This window comes from Dermochelys coriacea, chromosome 5, assembly GCF_009764565.3.
Source record: "Dermochelys coriacea isolate rDerCor1 chromosome 5, rDerCor1.pri.v4, whole genome shotgun sequence".
NCBI lineage: Eukaryota > Metazoa > Chordata > Testudines > Dermochelyidae > Dermochelys > Dermochelys coriacea.
The window spans coordinates 136001625-136013709 of record NC_050072.1 but is presented as its reverse complement, the minus strand read 5'-3'; the positions used below and the strand labels follow the sequence as shown (position 1 = coordinate 136013709).

General features: G+C 46.2%; 1 protein-coding gene across 6 annotated transcripts in view; it reads right to left on the bottom strand.

The window, feature by feature from the left end:
- ELP1 (elongator acetyltransferase complex subunit 1) overlaps positions 1-12085 on the bottom strand; it is a 132162-nt gene that overhangs the window by 69652 nt on the left and 50425 nt on the right. For all 6 annotated transcript variants that reach the window (XM_038401408.2, XM_038401409.2, XM_043515481.1 and 3 more), the window contains 4 exons: positions 10180-10283; positions 3349-3402; positions 3138-3243; positions 2084-2196 (listed from right to left, as the gene is read on the bottom strand). In XM_038401408.2, coding sequence (XP_038257336.1) covers positions 2084-2196; positions 3138-3243; positions 3349-3402; positions 10180-10283 — 377 coding nt within the window. The remainder of the gene's footprint in view (positions 1-2083; positions 2197-3137; positions 3244-3348; positions 3403-10179; positions 10284-12085) is intronic.

Sequence of the window (12085 nt, the reverse complement as noted above, 5' to 3'; positions counted from 1 at the left end):
AATCAGTAGATTTTTTTTATTTATTTATTTTACAAAAAAAGCTAGGAAGAATAAAATCTATTTACAATTGTCTTTACAGGTGTTACGAATAGTTGAGGGAGGAGAGGACACAGGATTCCAACTCAGATCATGGAGCCATAAGGACCTGGAGAGGCATGGGTCTGCACAGTGCCTCATATCTTGGCAGAAGCATGAAGAGATGTGTGTGGGGGCCAATGGACACTGCTTGAAAGAGTTCCTGGACTCGGGTGCATGCATACCCCCTTGTGGGACTAACACTCAAAGAACTTACCTCTTATCCCATGACTGCCTACTTCGCTTAAGAACTCTTGGTGCGGAACCTTGTCAAAGGCTTTCTGAAAGTCCAAGTATACTATGTCCACTGCATCACCCTTGTCCACATTTGTTAAACTTCTCAAAGAATTCCAATACATTGGTGAGGCATGATTTCCCTTCACAAAAGCAGCTTTGACTCTTCCACAACATACTTTTCATCTATGGGTCTGGTAATTCCATTCTTTACTATAGTTTCAACTAATTTGCCCGATACCAAAGTTCGGCTTACCATCCTGTAATCGCTAGTATCGCCACTGGAACCTCTTAAAAGTCAGTGTCACATTAGCTGTCGTCCAGTCATCCAGTACAGAAGTTGATTCAAGCAATAAGTTATATATCACAGTTAGCAGTTCTGCAATTTTATATTTGAGTTCCTTCAGAACTCTTGGGTGAATACCACCTGATCTTGGTGACTTATAATTTTTTCTCAATTTGTTCCAAAACCTTCTCTACTGACACCTCAATCTGAAACAGTTTCTCAGCTTTGACACCTAAGAATGGCTCAGGTGTGAGACTCTTCCTTGCATCTTCTGCAGTGAAGATGGATGCAAAGAAATCATTTTGTTTTTGGCTTCCTTGAGTGCTTCTTTAGCATCTTAGTCAGTCAGTGGCCCTAGCTGATCGTTTGGCAGGCTTCCAGCTTCTGATGTACTTAAAAAAAATTGCTATTAGTTTTTGTGTCTTTTGTGTCTCTGTGTCAAGTTGTTCTTTGAATTCTTTTGTGGCCTGCCTAATTATACTTTTACACTTGACTTGCCAGAGTTTAAGCTCCTTTCTAATTTCCTCAATAGGATCCGACTTCCAATTTTTGAAAGATGCCTTTTTGTCTCTAACCACCTCATTTACCTAATTTAACCATGGCAGCTTTTTTGGTCTTTGACTCTTATTTGGGGTATACATGTAGTTTGAACCTCTGTTATGGTGGGCTTTTTTAAAGTTTCCATGCAATTTGCAGGCATTTCACTCGTGACTGTTCCTTTTAATTTCCGTTTAACTAGCCTCCTAATTTTTGTGTACTTCCCCTTTTTGAAGTATCAAAACAGGTGGGCAGGGGCAAGAGCATATGAAGCACACATGATGGAGGGTATAAAAGCAAATGGGTGGGGGTAAGGCGCTTGAAACACACAACAGATGGTGTCAAAGTAGGCGGGCAGGGAGAGAGCATGAAGCACAGGACAGTTTCATTTTCATGCAAATGAAGTCAAGAGGCCATCTACCTCCCATTCACATGGGGCTGGAGTTCAAGAGTGCTCACACCCAGCAGAATGGCAGAGGTTTGGAGGGAGGAGGGGGGGAATTCACCATTGTCAATGGGTAAAAATCTGACCCTAAGTGTGGGTGTTCACCTTCCTGAAGCAGGGCCTTTACTACAGACAGAAAGCACCAAGAGATCACCCTCTGACCCTGTGATTTATTGAGGTGCTTCAGTATGACCAAGAGCAGCCACTGAAGCCTTATTTATTTGAAAATCCCTCATTTCTGTCTGGATCCTCTCCTGCCAGGGGCTCCGAGAGAGGCAGCATGAGCTGTAATGCTTAGGATAACAGTAGGATCAGCATCTACAGTTCAGCAGGTTTGTGAGTGGTGATCCCATAGACTGGAAAGCAACAGCAGTTGTTGCACGGAACTTGACAACGTACAACTCAGCTAGCTACTACCCTCTCCAAACAGCTGGGTGCTGCGTTACGGTGGGGCTTCCCCAGTGTGGGCTAACACATGGTGCTGCAGTAGTAGCATGACAGCTGACCTGCAGGATGAGCTTGGTGTCCTGGGGTACAACGGTGACTATGCGGGAGCCCCGCTCCACCTTGCGAAGTGTCTCGTTGGGAGTAGAGGAGCTGCTGAAGCCTGCCTGCAGAACTGAGAATGGCAGAGGTATCAGCAAGGGTATGGTAAGTCCCAACATAAAGTGCAACTTCCCCAGTCCAGCCACAGGGTGTCTGCTGAGTTCCTGCTGGGAACCCACCCATTATTAGGGATGTTCTAGTAGTGCCTCCTGGCAGTCAGCCAGCTTCAGAGTCATTGTGCCAAGCACCATCACACACAGACTGGAGGAGACAGCCACTGCCTGAGAGCTGAGTCTAGACACCAGGCAGATACACACACACAAGCAGCTGCCAGAAGCAAAGAACATGTACATGTTCTTCCTCATCCTCTTGCTCCTCCACGATACCCCCAAGCTTCCCATGTCCAGGTGTCAGTCAGATGCTGCCCAGCATGGTTCACCCAGGGATCCCTTCCACCCTACGTGTCCCCCACCGGTAGCATCCAGCCTTGTTCTGGGAGGTGAAGGCAAAGCCTGTTAAAGAGGACAAGAGGTGGCTCCCACCAACTGACTGCTTCTCTGTCTGGGGGCACCCTGCACGGTCAGTCCTGCCCCAACCGCTTCTCCTCCTGGGGGCCAGGCAGGCAACCTGCATGCCCAGTCTTGCCCCCAGCTGCTTCCCCTCTCTCTTCAGGCCAAGGCAGAGTGATTTCAAGTGTCACTCCTGCTATATCGCAGATAAATGAGATTTGCGGAGAGTAAGCTACTCCTCCCTGTGTTAGGGAGAGCTGGGAAGCGAGGGAGGGAGCTCCCAGAAGTGGATTAAGAGCCCCCACAATCACAGCCCATGAGAGGATATAGGGAACTCACTGGCACCAAATCAGGAGCAGCCACTCCGGACAATCAAGAAGTGGCACCATGGCCACGACATAGGGCCTTGGAAGCAAGCTTGTCTAGGTTTCATCACAAGGGCAGAGGGCCCAGGAAGCAAACAGTAAGGCCAATTACATAACAAAGGCCATATCTGAACGTTTACCTTTCAATGATGTGTCCCTCAAAGATACACACTGGCAGGTGTGGGAGTGGGTGGTCACCAGCAAAAACTCATCATATATGGCAAATGAAGTAACGTTGGAAGCCACCTGTGGAAAGTGGATCCAATGAAATCTATGAGCACAAGCAGCAGTAGATGAAACTTAATAACCACACACAGACAAGTGAAACCGCATCAAAACAAGCTTCGGTACCTCCACATCATTAATGAAAAAACGGCATCTTTCAGTCAGACCCAGGATGGCCTCCTATAATGAAAAGGATGGACAATTACAATATGTTACAGCACTGGTTTAGTGGCAGCATTGTTATAACTGAGATGGATCTTTGCTATATGCCCATTACTTTTAGACTGTCAGATTTCCAAGTGGACTGGAATGTCTCATGCTTATTTTCAACACACCAGTGCAGTATTGAATGAAGTTGGGTAGGAATTTGTTTGATCACCGAGAACTCAAAGTAAAAAGTGTTTACTTGCTTTAAAAAAAAAAAAAAAAAAAGTCTCCAGAACCTTGTGGTTGGAAACTCAACAACATCTTTCTACTGAAAGCTTCAAACTTGACCTAGGTGGCATCCTTGATAAGGAACAGCACAGTTCTTATCTAGCAGAGTAATGAATTTAAGCTCCGAGGCTTGTCTTTTGAAAGTGTCGTGCAGATTTCCTTTGAGGATGAGGATTGGTAAATCAGATATAGAGTGATCGCTTTCTGTCCCAATATTCCTTCAGTCAGGGCTTGGCTATACTTGCAAGTTAGAGCACACTAAATCAGCCCCGGGCACCCTAACTCCTGAGATGTTCACACTGGCAAGGCACGTACAGTCTGGACTCTGCAGCTGGAACGCTCCTGGTAATCCACCTCCACGAGAAGCATAACGCTTGCTGCACCCCGGCTGAAATGCCCGGGTGTCAGTGTGGATGACGTGTTGCATTACTGCGCTGTGATTGGCCTCCGGAAACATCTCATAATCCCCTGAAGTCAAGTGGCCACTCTTGTCATTGTTTTGAACTCGGCTGCAGGCATGCGGATATCCTCTTTCAAAGCTCTGTGACAGCTGGCTGCATATCTGCTCCGAGACAACGCCAACCATTACTGTGGAATGCTGCTGCAAGTGAGAGAAAGAGAGCAGGGGGGGCAGGTGGAAGGGGGTCTGCTGCTGTCTAAATTTAGAAGACAGCATGCTGACACTCTCTGCCCCCTAAAACACACTGTCTCCCCCACCACACACACACACCCCTTCACACTCCACCACCACCCCCATTTGAAAAGCACACTGCAGCCACTTGCACACTGGGATTGCAAGTGCTGCTAATGTGGCCATGCCAGTGCACTTGCCGCTGACAGTGTAAATACACGGCAGAGTTTTCCCTGCTGCAGTCTCCGAAGGCTGGTTTAACTCTCAGTGCTCTACATCTGCAAGTATAGCCAAGCCCTAAGAGTGCTGTTGCCTGATATGAGGGAGTCTGCCTGGGTGCTTTTGTTTGTGTATTTTGGGTTGGGATGGGTTCAGGTCCAACTGTGATGACTACCTTACCGAGGCAAACTGACATCTCTCCAACACCATCTACAGTACTATAAAGAACTCAAAGACCACCCCACATCACAAATTTACCCTGGAACTTAAGGATATAATCAAATCCTTTCCCAAACAACTCCAAGAGAAGCTTTACAAACCTATCCTCCATGAATCCACACCAAGGACCTTCTACATGCTTCCCAAGATACACAAACAAAGGAACCCAGCCAGTCCCATCATATCTAACCACGACACTTTTACTTATAGGGACTCCTAGAAACCATTCTCAAATGACTCACCACACAAAGGGCCAGCTTACTCCAGGACACAACTTACTTCCTCCACAAACTCTGCATTATTAACAACTTCCTTCAGAACACCATCCTCGACTTCACAGATCTCACATCCTTATATACCAATATCCCTTACAATGACAGCATAGCTGCCTGCCTCAAATATTTAGAAGATAACGGACAACCCTCAGATCTCCACCCCAATCACATCCATTTCATCCTCATCCACAAGAGCAAACACTTTGTCCAAACCATGGGAGCAGCTCTGGGTACTAGGATGGCTCCTCAATATGCTAATATCCTTTGCATGGCCACACTGAAGTTGATTTTCTGGAGAAATGCATCACAAAACCAATGCTATACCTGAGATACATACATGATATTTTCATCCTCTGGACAGACGGCTTAAACTCCCTCATACATTTCCACCACAACTTCAACAACCACCCCTCATCCATTCAACTCTCTTTTGGAACACTCCCACACCAGAATCAGCTTCCTGGACACCACGATCAGCTTAAACAATGGAACCCTACAAACAAAAATATGCAAGAAACCCATGGATCAACACACATGCTTCATATATTCACAAAAAGAAAAGGAGTACTTGTGGGACCTTAGAGACTAAAATTTGAGCATAAGCTTTCGTGAGCTACAGCTCACTTCATCAGATGCATTCAGTGGAAAATACAGTGGGGAGATTTATATACACAGAGAACATGAAACAATGGGTGTTACCATACACACTGTAAGGAGAGTTATCACTTAAAATGAGCTATTACCAGAAGGGGGGGAAGGGGGAGGAAGAAAACCTTTTGTAGTGATAATCAAGGTGGGCCATTTCCAACAGTTGACAAGCATGTCTGAGGAACAGTGGGGGGTGGAGGAAATAACATGGGGAAATAGTTTTACTTTGTGTAATGACCCAACCACTCCCAGTCTCTATTCAAGCTTAAGTTAATTGTATCCAATTTGCAAATTAATTCCAATTCAGCAGTCTCTCGTTGGAGTCTGTTTTTGAAGTTTTTTTTTGTTGAAGAATAGCCACTCTTAGGTCCGTAATCGAGTGACCAGAGAGATTGAAGTGTTCTCCAACTGGTTTTTGAATGTTATAATTCTTGATGTCTGATTTGTGTCCATATATTCTTTTACATAGAGACTGTCCAGTTTGACCAATGTACATGGCAGCAGGGCATTGCTGGCACATGATGGCATATATCACATTGGTAGATGTGCAGGTGAACAAACCTCTGATAGTGTGGCTGATGTGATTAGGCCCCATGATGGCGTCCCCTGAATAGATATGTGGAGAGAGTTGGCAACGGGCTGTGTTGCAAGGATAGGTTCCTGGGTTAGTGGTTCTGTTGTGTGGTGTGTGGTTGCTGGTGAGTATTTGCTTCAGGTTGGGGGGCTGTCTGTAAGCAAGGACTGGCCTGTCTCCCAAGATCTGTGAGAGTGATGGGTCGTCCTTCAGGATAGGTTGTAGATCCTTGATGATACGTTGGAGAGGTTTTAGTTGGGGGCTAGTGGCGTTCTGTTATTTTCTTTGTTGGGCCTGTCCTGTAGTAGGTGACTTCTGGGTACTCTTCTGGCTCTGCCAATTTGTTTCTTCACTTCAGCAGGTGGGTATTGTAGTTGTAAGAATGCTTGATATAGATCTTGTATGTGTTTGTCTCTGTCTGAGGGGTTGGAGCAAATGCGGTTATATCGTAGAGCTTGGCTGTAGACAATGGATCGAGTGGTATGATCTGGATGAAAGCTAGAGGCATGTAGGTAGGAATAGCGGTCAGTAGGTTTCCGATATAGGGTGGTGTTTATGTGACTATCGCTTATTAGCACCGTGGAAGTGGATCTCGTATGCACTGGTCCGGGCTGAGGTTGATAGTGGGATGAAAATTGTTGAAATCATGGTGGAATTCCTCAAGGGCTTCTTTTCCATGGGTCCAGATGATGAAGATGTCATCAATGTAGTGCAAGTAGAGTAGGGGCATTAGGGGACGAGAGCTGAGGAAGCGTTGTTCTAAGTCAGCCATGCAGAACACAGTGCCATCCACAGCCTCAGAAACAACATAATCAAAAAGGCTGACAAAGGAGGTGCTGTCGTCATCATGAATAGGTCGGAATATGAACAAGAGGCTACTAGGCAGCTCTCCAACACCACTTTCTACAAGCCATTACCCTTTGATCCCACTGAGGGTTACCAAAAGAAACGACACCATTTGCTCAAGAAACTCCCTGAAAAAGCACAAGAACAAATCCGCACAGACACACCCCTGGAACCCTGACCTGGGGTATTCTATCTGCTACCCAAGATCCATAAACCTGGAAATCCTGGACGCCCCATCATCTCAGGCATTGGCACCCTGACAGCAGGATTGTCTGGCTATGTAGACTCCCTCCTCAGGCCCTACGCTACCAGCACTCCCAGCTGTCTTCGAGACACCACTAACTTCCTGAGGAAACTACAATCCATCGGAGATCTTCCTGAAAACACCATCCTGGCCGCTATGGATGTAGAAGCCCTTTACACCAACATTCCACACAAAGATGGACTACAAGCCGTCAGGAACAGTATCCCCGATAATGTCACAGCTAACCTGGTGGCTGAACTTTGTGACTTTGTCCTCACCCATAACTATTTCACATTTGGGGACAATGTATGCTTTTAAATCAGCGGCACTGCGATGGGTACCCGCATGGCCCCACAGTATGCCAACATTTTTATGGCTGACTTAGAATAACGCTTCCTCAGCTCTCGTCCCCTAATGCCCCTACTCTACTTGCGCTACATTGATGACATCGTCATCATCAATTACATCAGCCAAACTATCAGAGGCTCGTTCACCTGCGCATCTACCAATGTGATATATGCCATCATGTGCCAGCAATGCCCCTCTACCACGTACAGTGGTCAAACTGGACAGTCTCTACGTAAAAGAATAAATGGACACAAATCAGACATCAAGAATTATAACATTCAAAAACCAGTCGAAGAACACTTCAATCTCTCTGGCCACTCAATTACAGACCTAAGAGTGGCTATTCTTCAACAAAAAAAACTTCAAAAACAGACTCCAACGAGAGACTACTGAATTGGAATTAATTTGCAAACTGGATACAATTAACTTAGGCTTGAATAGAGACTGGAAGTGGATGGGTCATTACACAAAGTAAAACTATTTCCCCATGTTATTTCTCCCCCACCCCCACAGTTCCTCAGACGTTCTTCTCAACTGCTGGAAATGGCCCACCTTGATTATCACTAAAAAAAGATTTTCTTTCCCTCCCCGCTGGTAATGGCTCATCTTAAGTGATCACTCTCCTTACAATGTATATGGTAACACCCATTGTTTCATGTTCTCTGAGTATATAAATCTCCCCACTGTATTTTCCACTGAATGCATCCGATGAAGTGAGCTGTAGCTCACGAAAGCTTATGCTCAAATAAATTTGTTAGTCTAAGGTGCCACAAGTCCTCCTTTTCTTTTTGCGAATACAGATTAACACGGCTGCTACTCTGAAACCTGTTCATATATTCAGTAACCACACCAAGAAATCTGTTATCTACAGCCAGCCATTTAGATAAGGCAGAATATGCTCCAAGGAGAAAGTTCAGGTTATACACCTTAATACCACCTTCACCGAACAAGGACGCTCCATCAGAGAAGTAGAGCGCATCATGGAATGAGCCACCCAAATACCCTGAGAGAACCTACTTCAATACAGAAATAAAACCCGCTCTGACCGTCAGCCCCTAGTTGTCACCTACCATCCTATGCTGGAACCCATATGGATATCATCAAACAACTACAACCCATACTTAATTGGGACCCCATCCGGAGAGAAATCTTTCCTGAATCCCCACTTCTGGCCTTCAAACAACCCCCCAGCTTCTCTAAGCTCACCATCAGAAGTATACTCCCCACAGACCAGGACACACTAACACCACACTCTGCCAGAAAAGATGAAAAACCTGCCGACATATCTCCATTGTTACTATGATCAACACCTCCCACAAAACACCTTTCAAGATCCATTGACCCTACACATGCCTATCACAAGTCAATATGTGGTGTACCTCATCCAGAGCACTAAATGCCCCAGTAACAACTATGTGGGTTTCAGAGTAGCAGCCGTGTTAGTCTGTATTCACAAAAAGAAAAGGAGTACTTGTGGCACCTTAGAGACTAACAAATTTATTTGAGCATAAGCTTTCGTGAGCTATAGCTCATGGGTGAAACCAGACAGACTGGAATAAACTCACTACACTCTAGAATAAACTCACACAGGAAAGTGATAAAAGACAAAACCATCCTATCACCTGTGGGTAAACCCTTTTCACAAAGTGATCACTCTATATCTGACCTATCAGTCCTCATCCTAACAGGATACCTGCACACCACTTTTAAAAGATGAGCCTGGGAGCTTAAATTCACAACTCTGCTAAACACTAAAAATCATGGCTTGAACAGAGACACTGGATTTATGGCTTATTACAACAACCTATAACCCACTACCCCCACCTTTTTGTCCTATGGCTGCAGAGGTGTTAACGGACCACTCTACCTTGACTGTTCCCTTAGAATTTGTGCTAACTACTTATGCTAAACAACCTGTTTCACCTGGCATTTAGCTGTGATGCTCAGTGCACCTTTCCCAAAACTGAAGAATAGCTCTCTGTGGCTTGAAAGTTTGTCTCTCTCACCAACAGAAGTTTGTCCAATAAAAGATATTACCTCATCCACCTTGTCTCTCTAATATCCAGGGACTGACACAACTACACTGCATACAGGAAATGTAACAAGTCAGATCCCACAATAACTTAATTGGGCTATCCTGTTCAGATGTATTAAGCATTTAATGTCATGAAAAATATTGACAAGTACTGCATGTTCACATAGTGCAGAGCTACAGCTGCCATGGTGACCTACCATCCGAACATCCCTACATTTAAGTCTCCATATTAATGCAGGGTTTTCCATAATAATGCTGGATTTTGTGCATTATAAACCATGAGACATTCTCTGGGCAAGGCATGTATAGGTGGCTATGCTGGTCACACACAGCTCGCTCTGCAGGCACTAAGGAGGAGAGAGCAATGCTAAGGAACGTTTCTAGACCTCGTCCTCCCGATGCTCAGTCCTCCTGGCCCACATGGTAGGTGTTTGGGGCTAATTTTCCAGAACTAGGCGCTGAACCCACTAGCAGTTCACTTACTTCTCCACCAATCACGGCCAGTGCAGTCTGTACACATGGAGAAGGGAACCGCACAGCAGAGCCATTGCTGCTCCTCCAAGGTTCGAGGGCTGGAGTGGGAGCCTCTGAAGATTAACAGAGAAGATTACGGCTATTTTCCAACTTGTCTGACAAAACAAACATTACACCTATACAAACATGCCCCTTTGTCAAACACACCTCATAAAAACAACATAGATGTGTTTACAGCAGAATGCACTTGTATAGGAGCACAAGCGCATGATATGAAACAGAACGGAGCTTGGAGACCATTTGAGTCCAGCATATAGCAAGTGTAACAAAGGGGGAATTTTCAGTAATACGTATATGAATCTTATGTATGCCTCAGTTTCACTCTGTACTTTGCATTGCTACCCACTAGGGGTAAAAGTGTTGTGTCTCCTCTTGGTGAAGAACAGTAGACATGAGGCGTGCAGGTCATCTTGCCATGTGGGATGCACACGTCAAGTAACTGCCTAGAACCTGCTGAAACTGACCCACATCAATGGAGAATCCAAAAGAGACAATGGGAAGCTCCAATTACCAGAATGTTCACACCTAGCAAATGACTAAAAAGGATATTTTCCCACACCTCTCAGCAGGGAAGCCAAGCCAAGGCCCCAAAATGAGAACAAAGGTAAAGGTGCCGGATGGCAGAGTTAAGTGCTCCCTTTGAAGAGAGACAAGGCTCTCACGTGGGACTGAGGAAGGGTCAGAGAGAGAGAGAGAGAGAGAGAGCAAACGCATGCACATGAGCAAGCCTGGAATGGATAATAATAATAATATGTGTGTGTGTGTGCTTGTGTGCGCGCGCGAGAGCGAACGAGCAAGAGGCAGAGAGAGAGACAGTGTGTGTGCGTGAGAGACAATCTGTGTTGGGGGACTGTGAGAGGCAGAGAGTATGTGTGTGTGAGAGCGTGTGTGCGTTAGGGAAGTCAGAGAGACAGTGAGAGCACTGTCACTTTAAGTGCCTGCTCCCTTCCTGCTGGGCCCGGCTTCCTCCTGGGCCCCCCATCCCCTCACTCACATGAAAGTTTTGCTCCTCCTGCCCCAAGCCTGAGACCAAACGGCTGGAGGGACTCAGCTTCGCTCCCCCGCAACCCTGGGCTCCCCGAGGCTGGGGCAGAACCGGAGCCCTCAGCTGGCCAGCTGAGAAGTGAGGGGACATGGAAAAGCCCGCCGGCCCAGCGCAGGGGAGGGGCCGGAGAAGAGAGGAGTCTGACCACAGCCACCCAGGGGAAGCCCAAGCCCCTTGTGGTGCCCCCTGGCTATGTGCTCTGGGCATGGGTCCCGTTTGCCTGGCCTTATCTCTATGGAAAAGGCTGCCTGGTGTCACTCCAAATACTTGAGGAGGTTCACTGATCCCTGAAGAATGTACAGGTCTCTGTCGGGAGTCTCTCTCAGTTGGACTCTCTGGGCAGAGCTCATAATGTGAACAGGCGTGCTGGAGCCCAGGGGCTCAGTCTCTGAGGTGGTGATGCTCCAGGGCTGACCCTGAAGGAAGAGTGGGACCCCTTAGGGGTCTGGCACACTGAAGGAAGGAGTTCCTCCAAAGGACTATTTAACATCTGGGGCACAGCATAATTCCTGCAGATCCATGACAGTAGCTGGGAGAGGGTGGTGGAGTCTATGGGCTAAGTCGAACATTTGTTCCGTTAGGGATAAAGGGGCAGAAGTCACTGAGTCCCCAATACCACATCGGTCTTTCGAACGCCACTGAGCTTGGCCTTTCATTTCAAAAAACAGCTACGGCTATTCTTTTCTTCAAAAATTAGATACGTCCAGATACAAATCAGTACTTTAACAAAGTCCAAAGAGCCAAGTAATGCGAAAAGCATCATCGACATGCAAGTCCATGCACATTCTTATACTCCAACTGGCTAGTTAA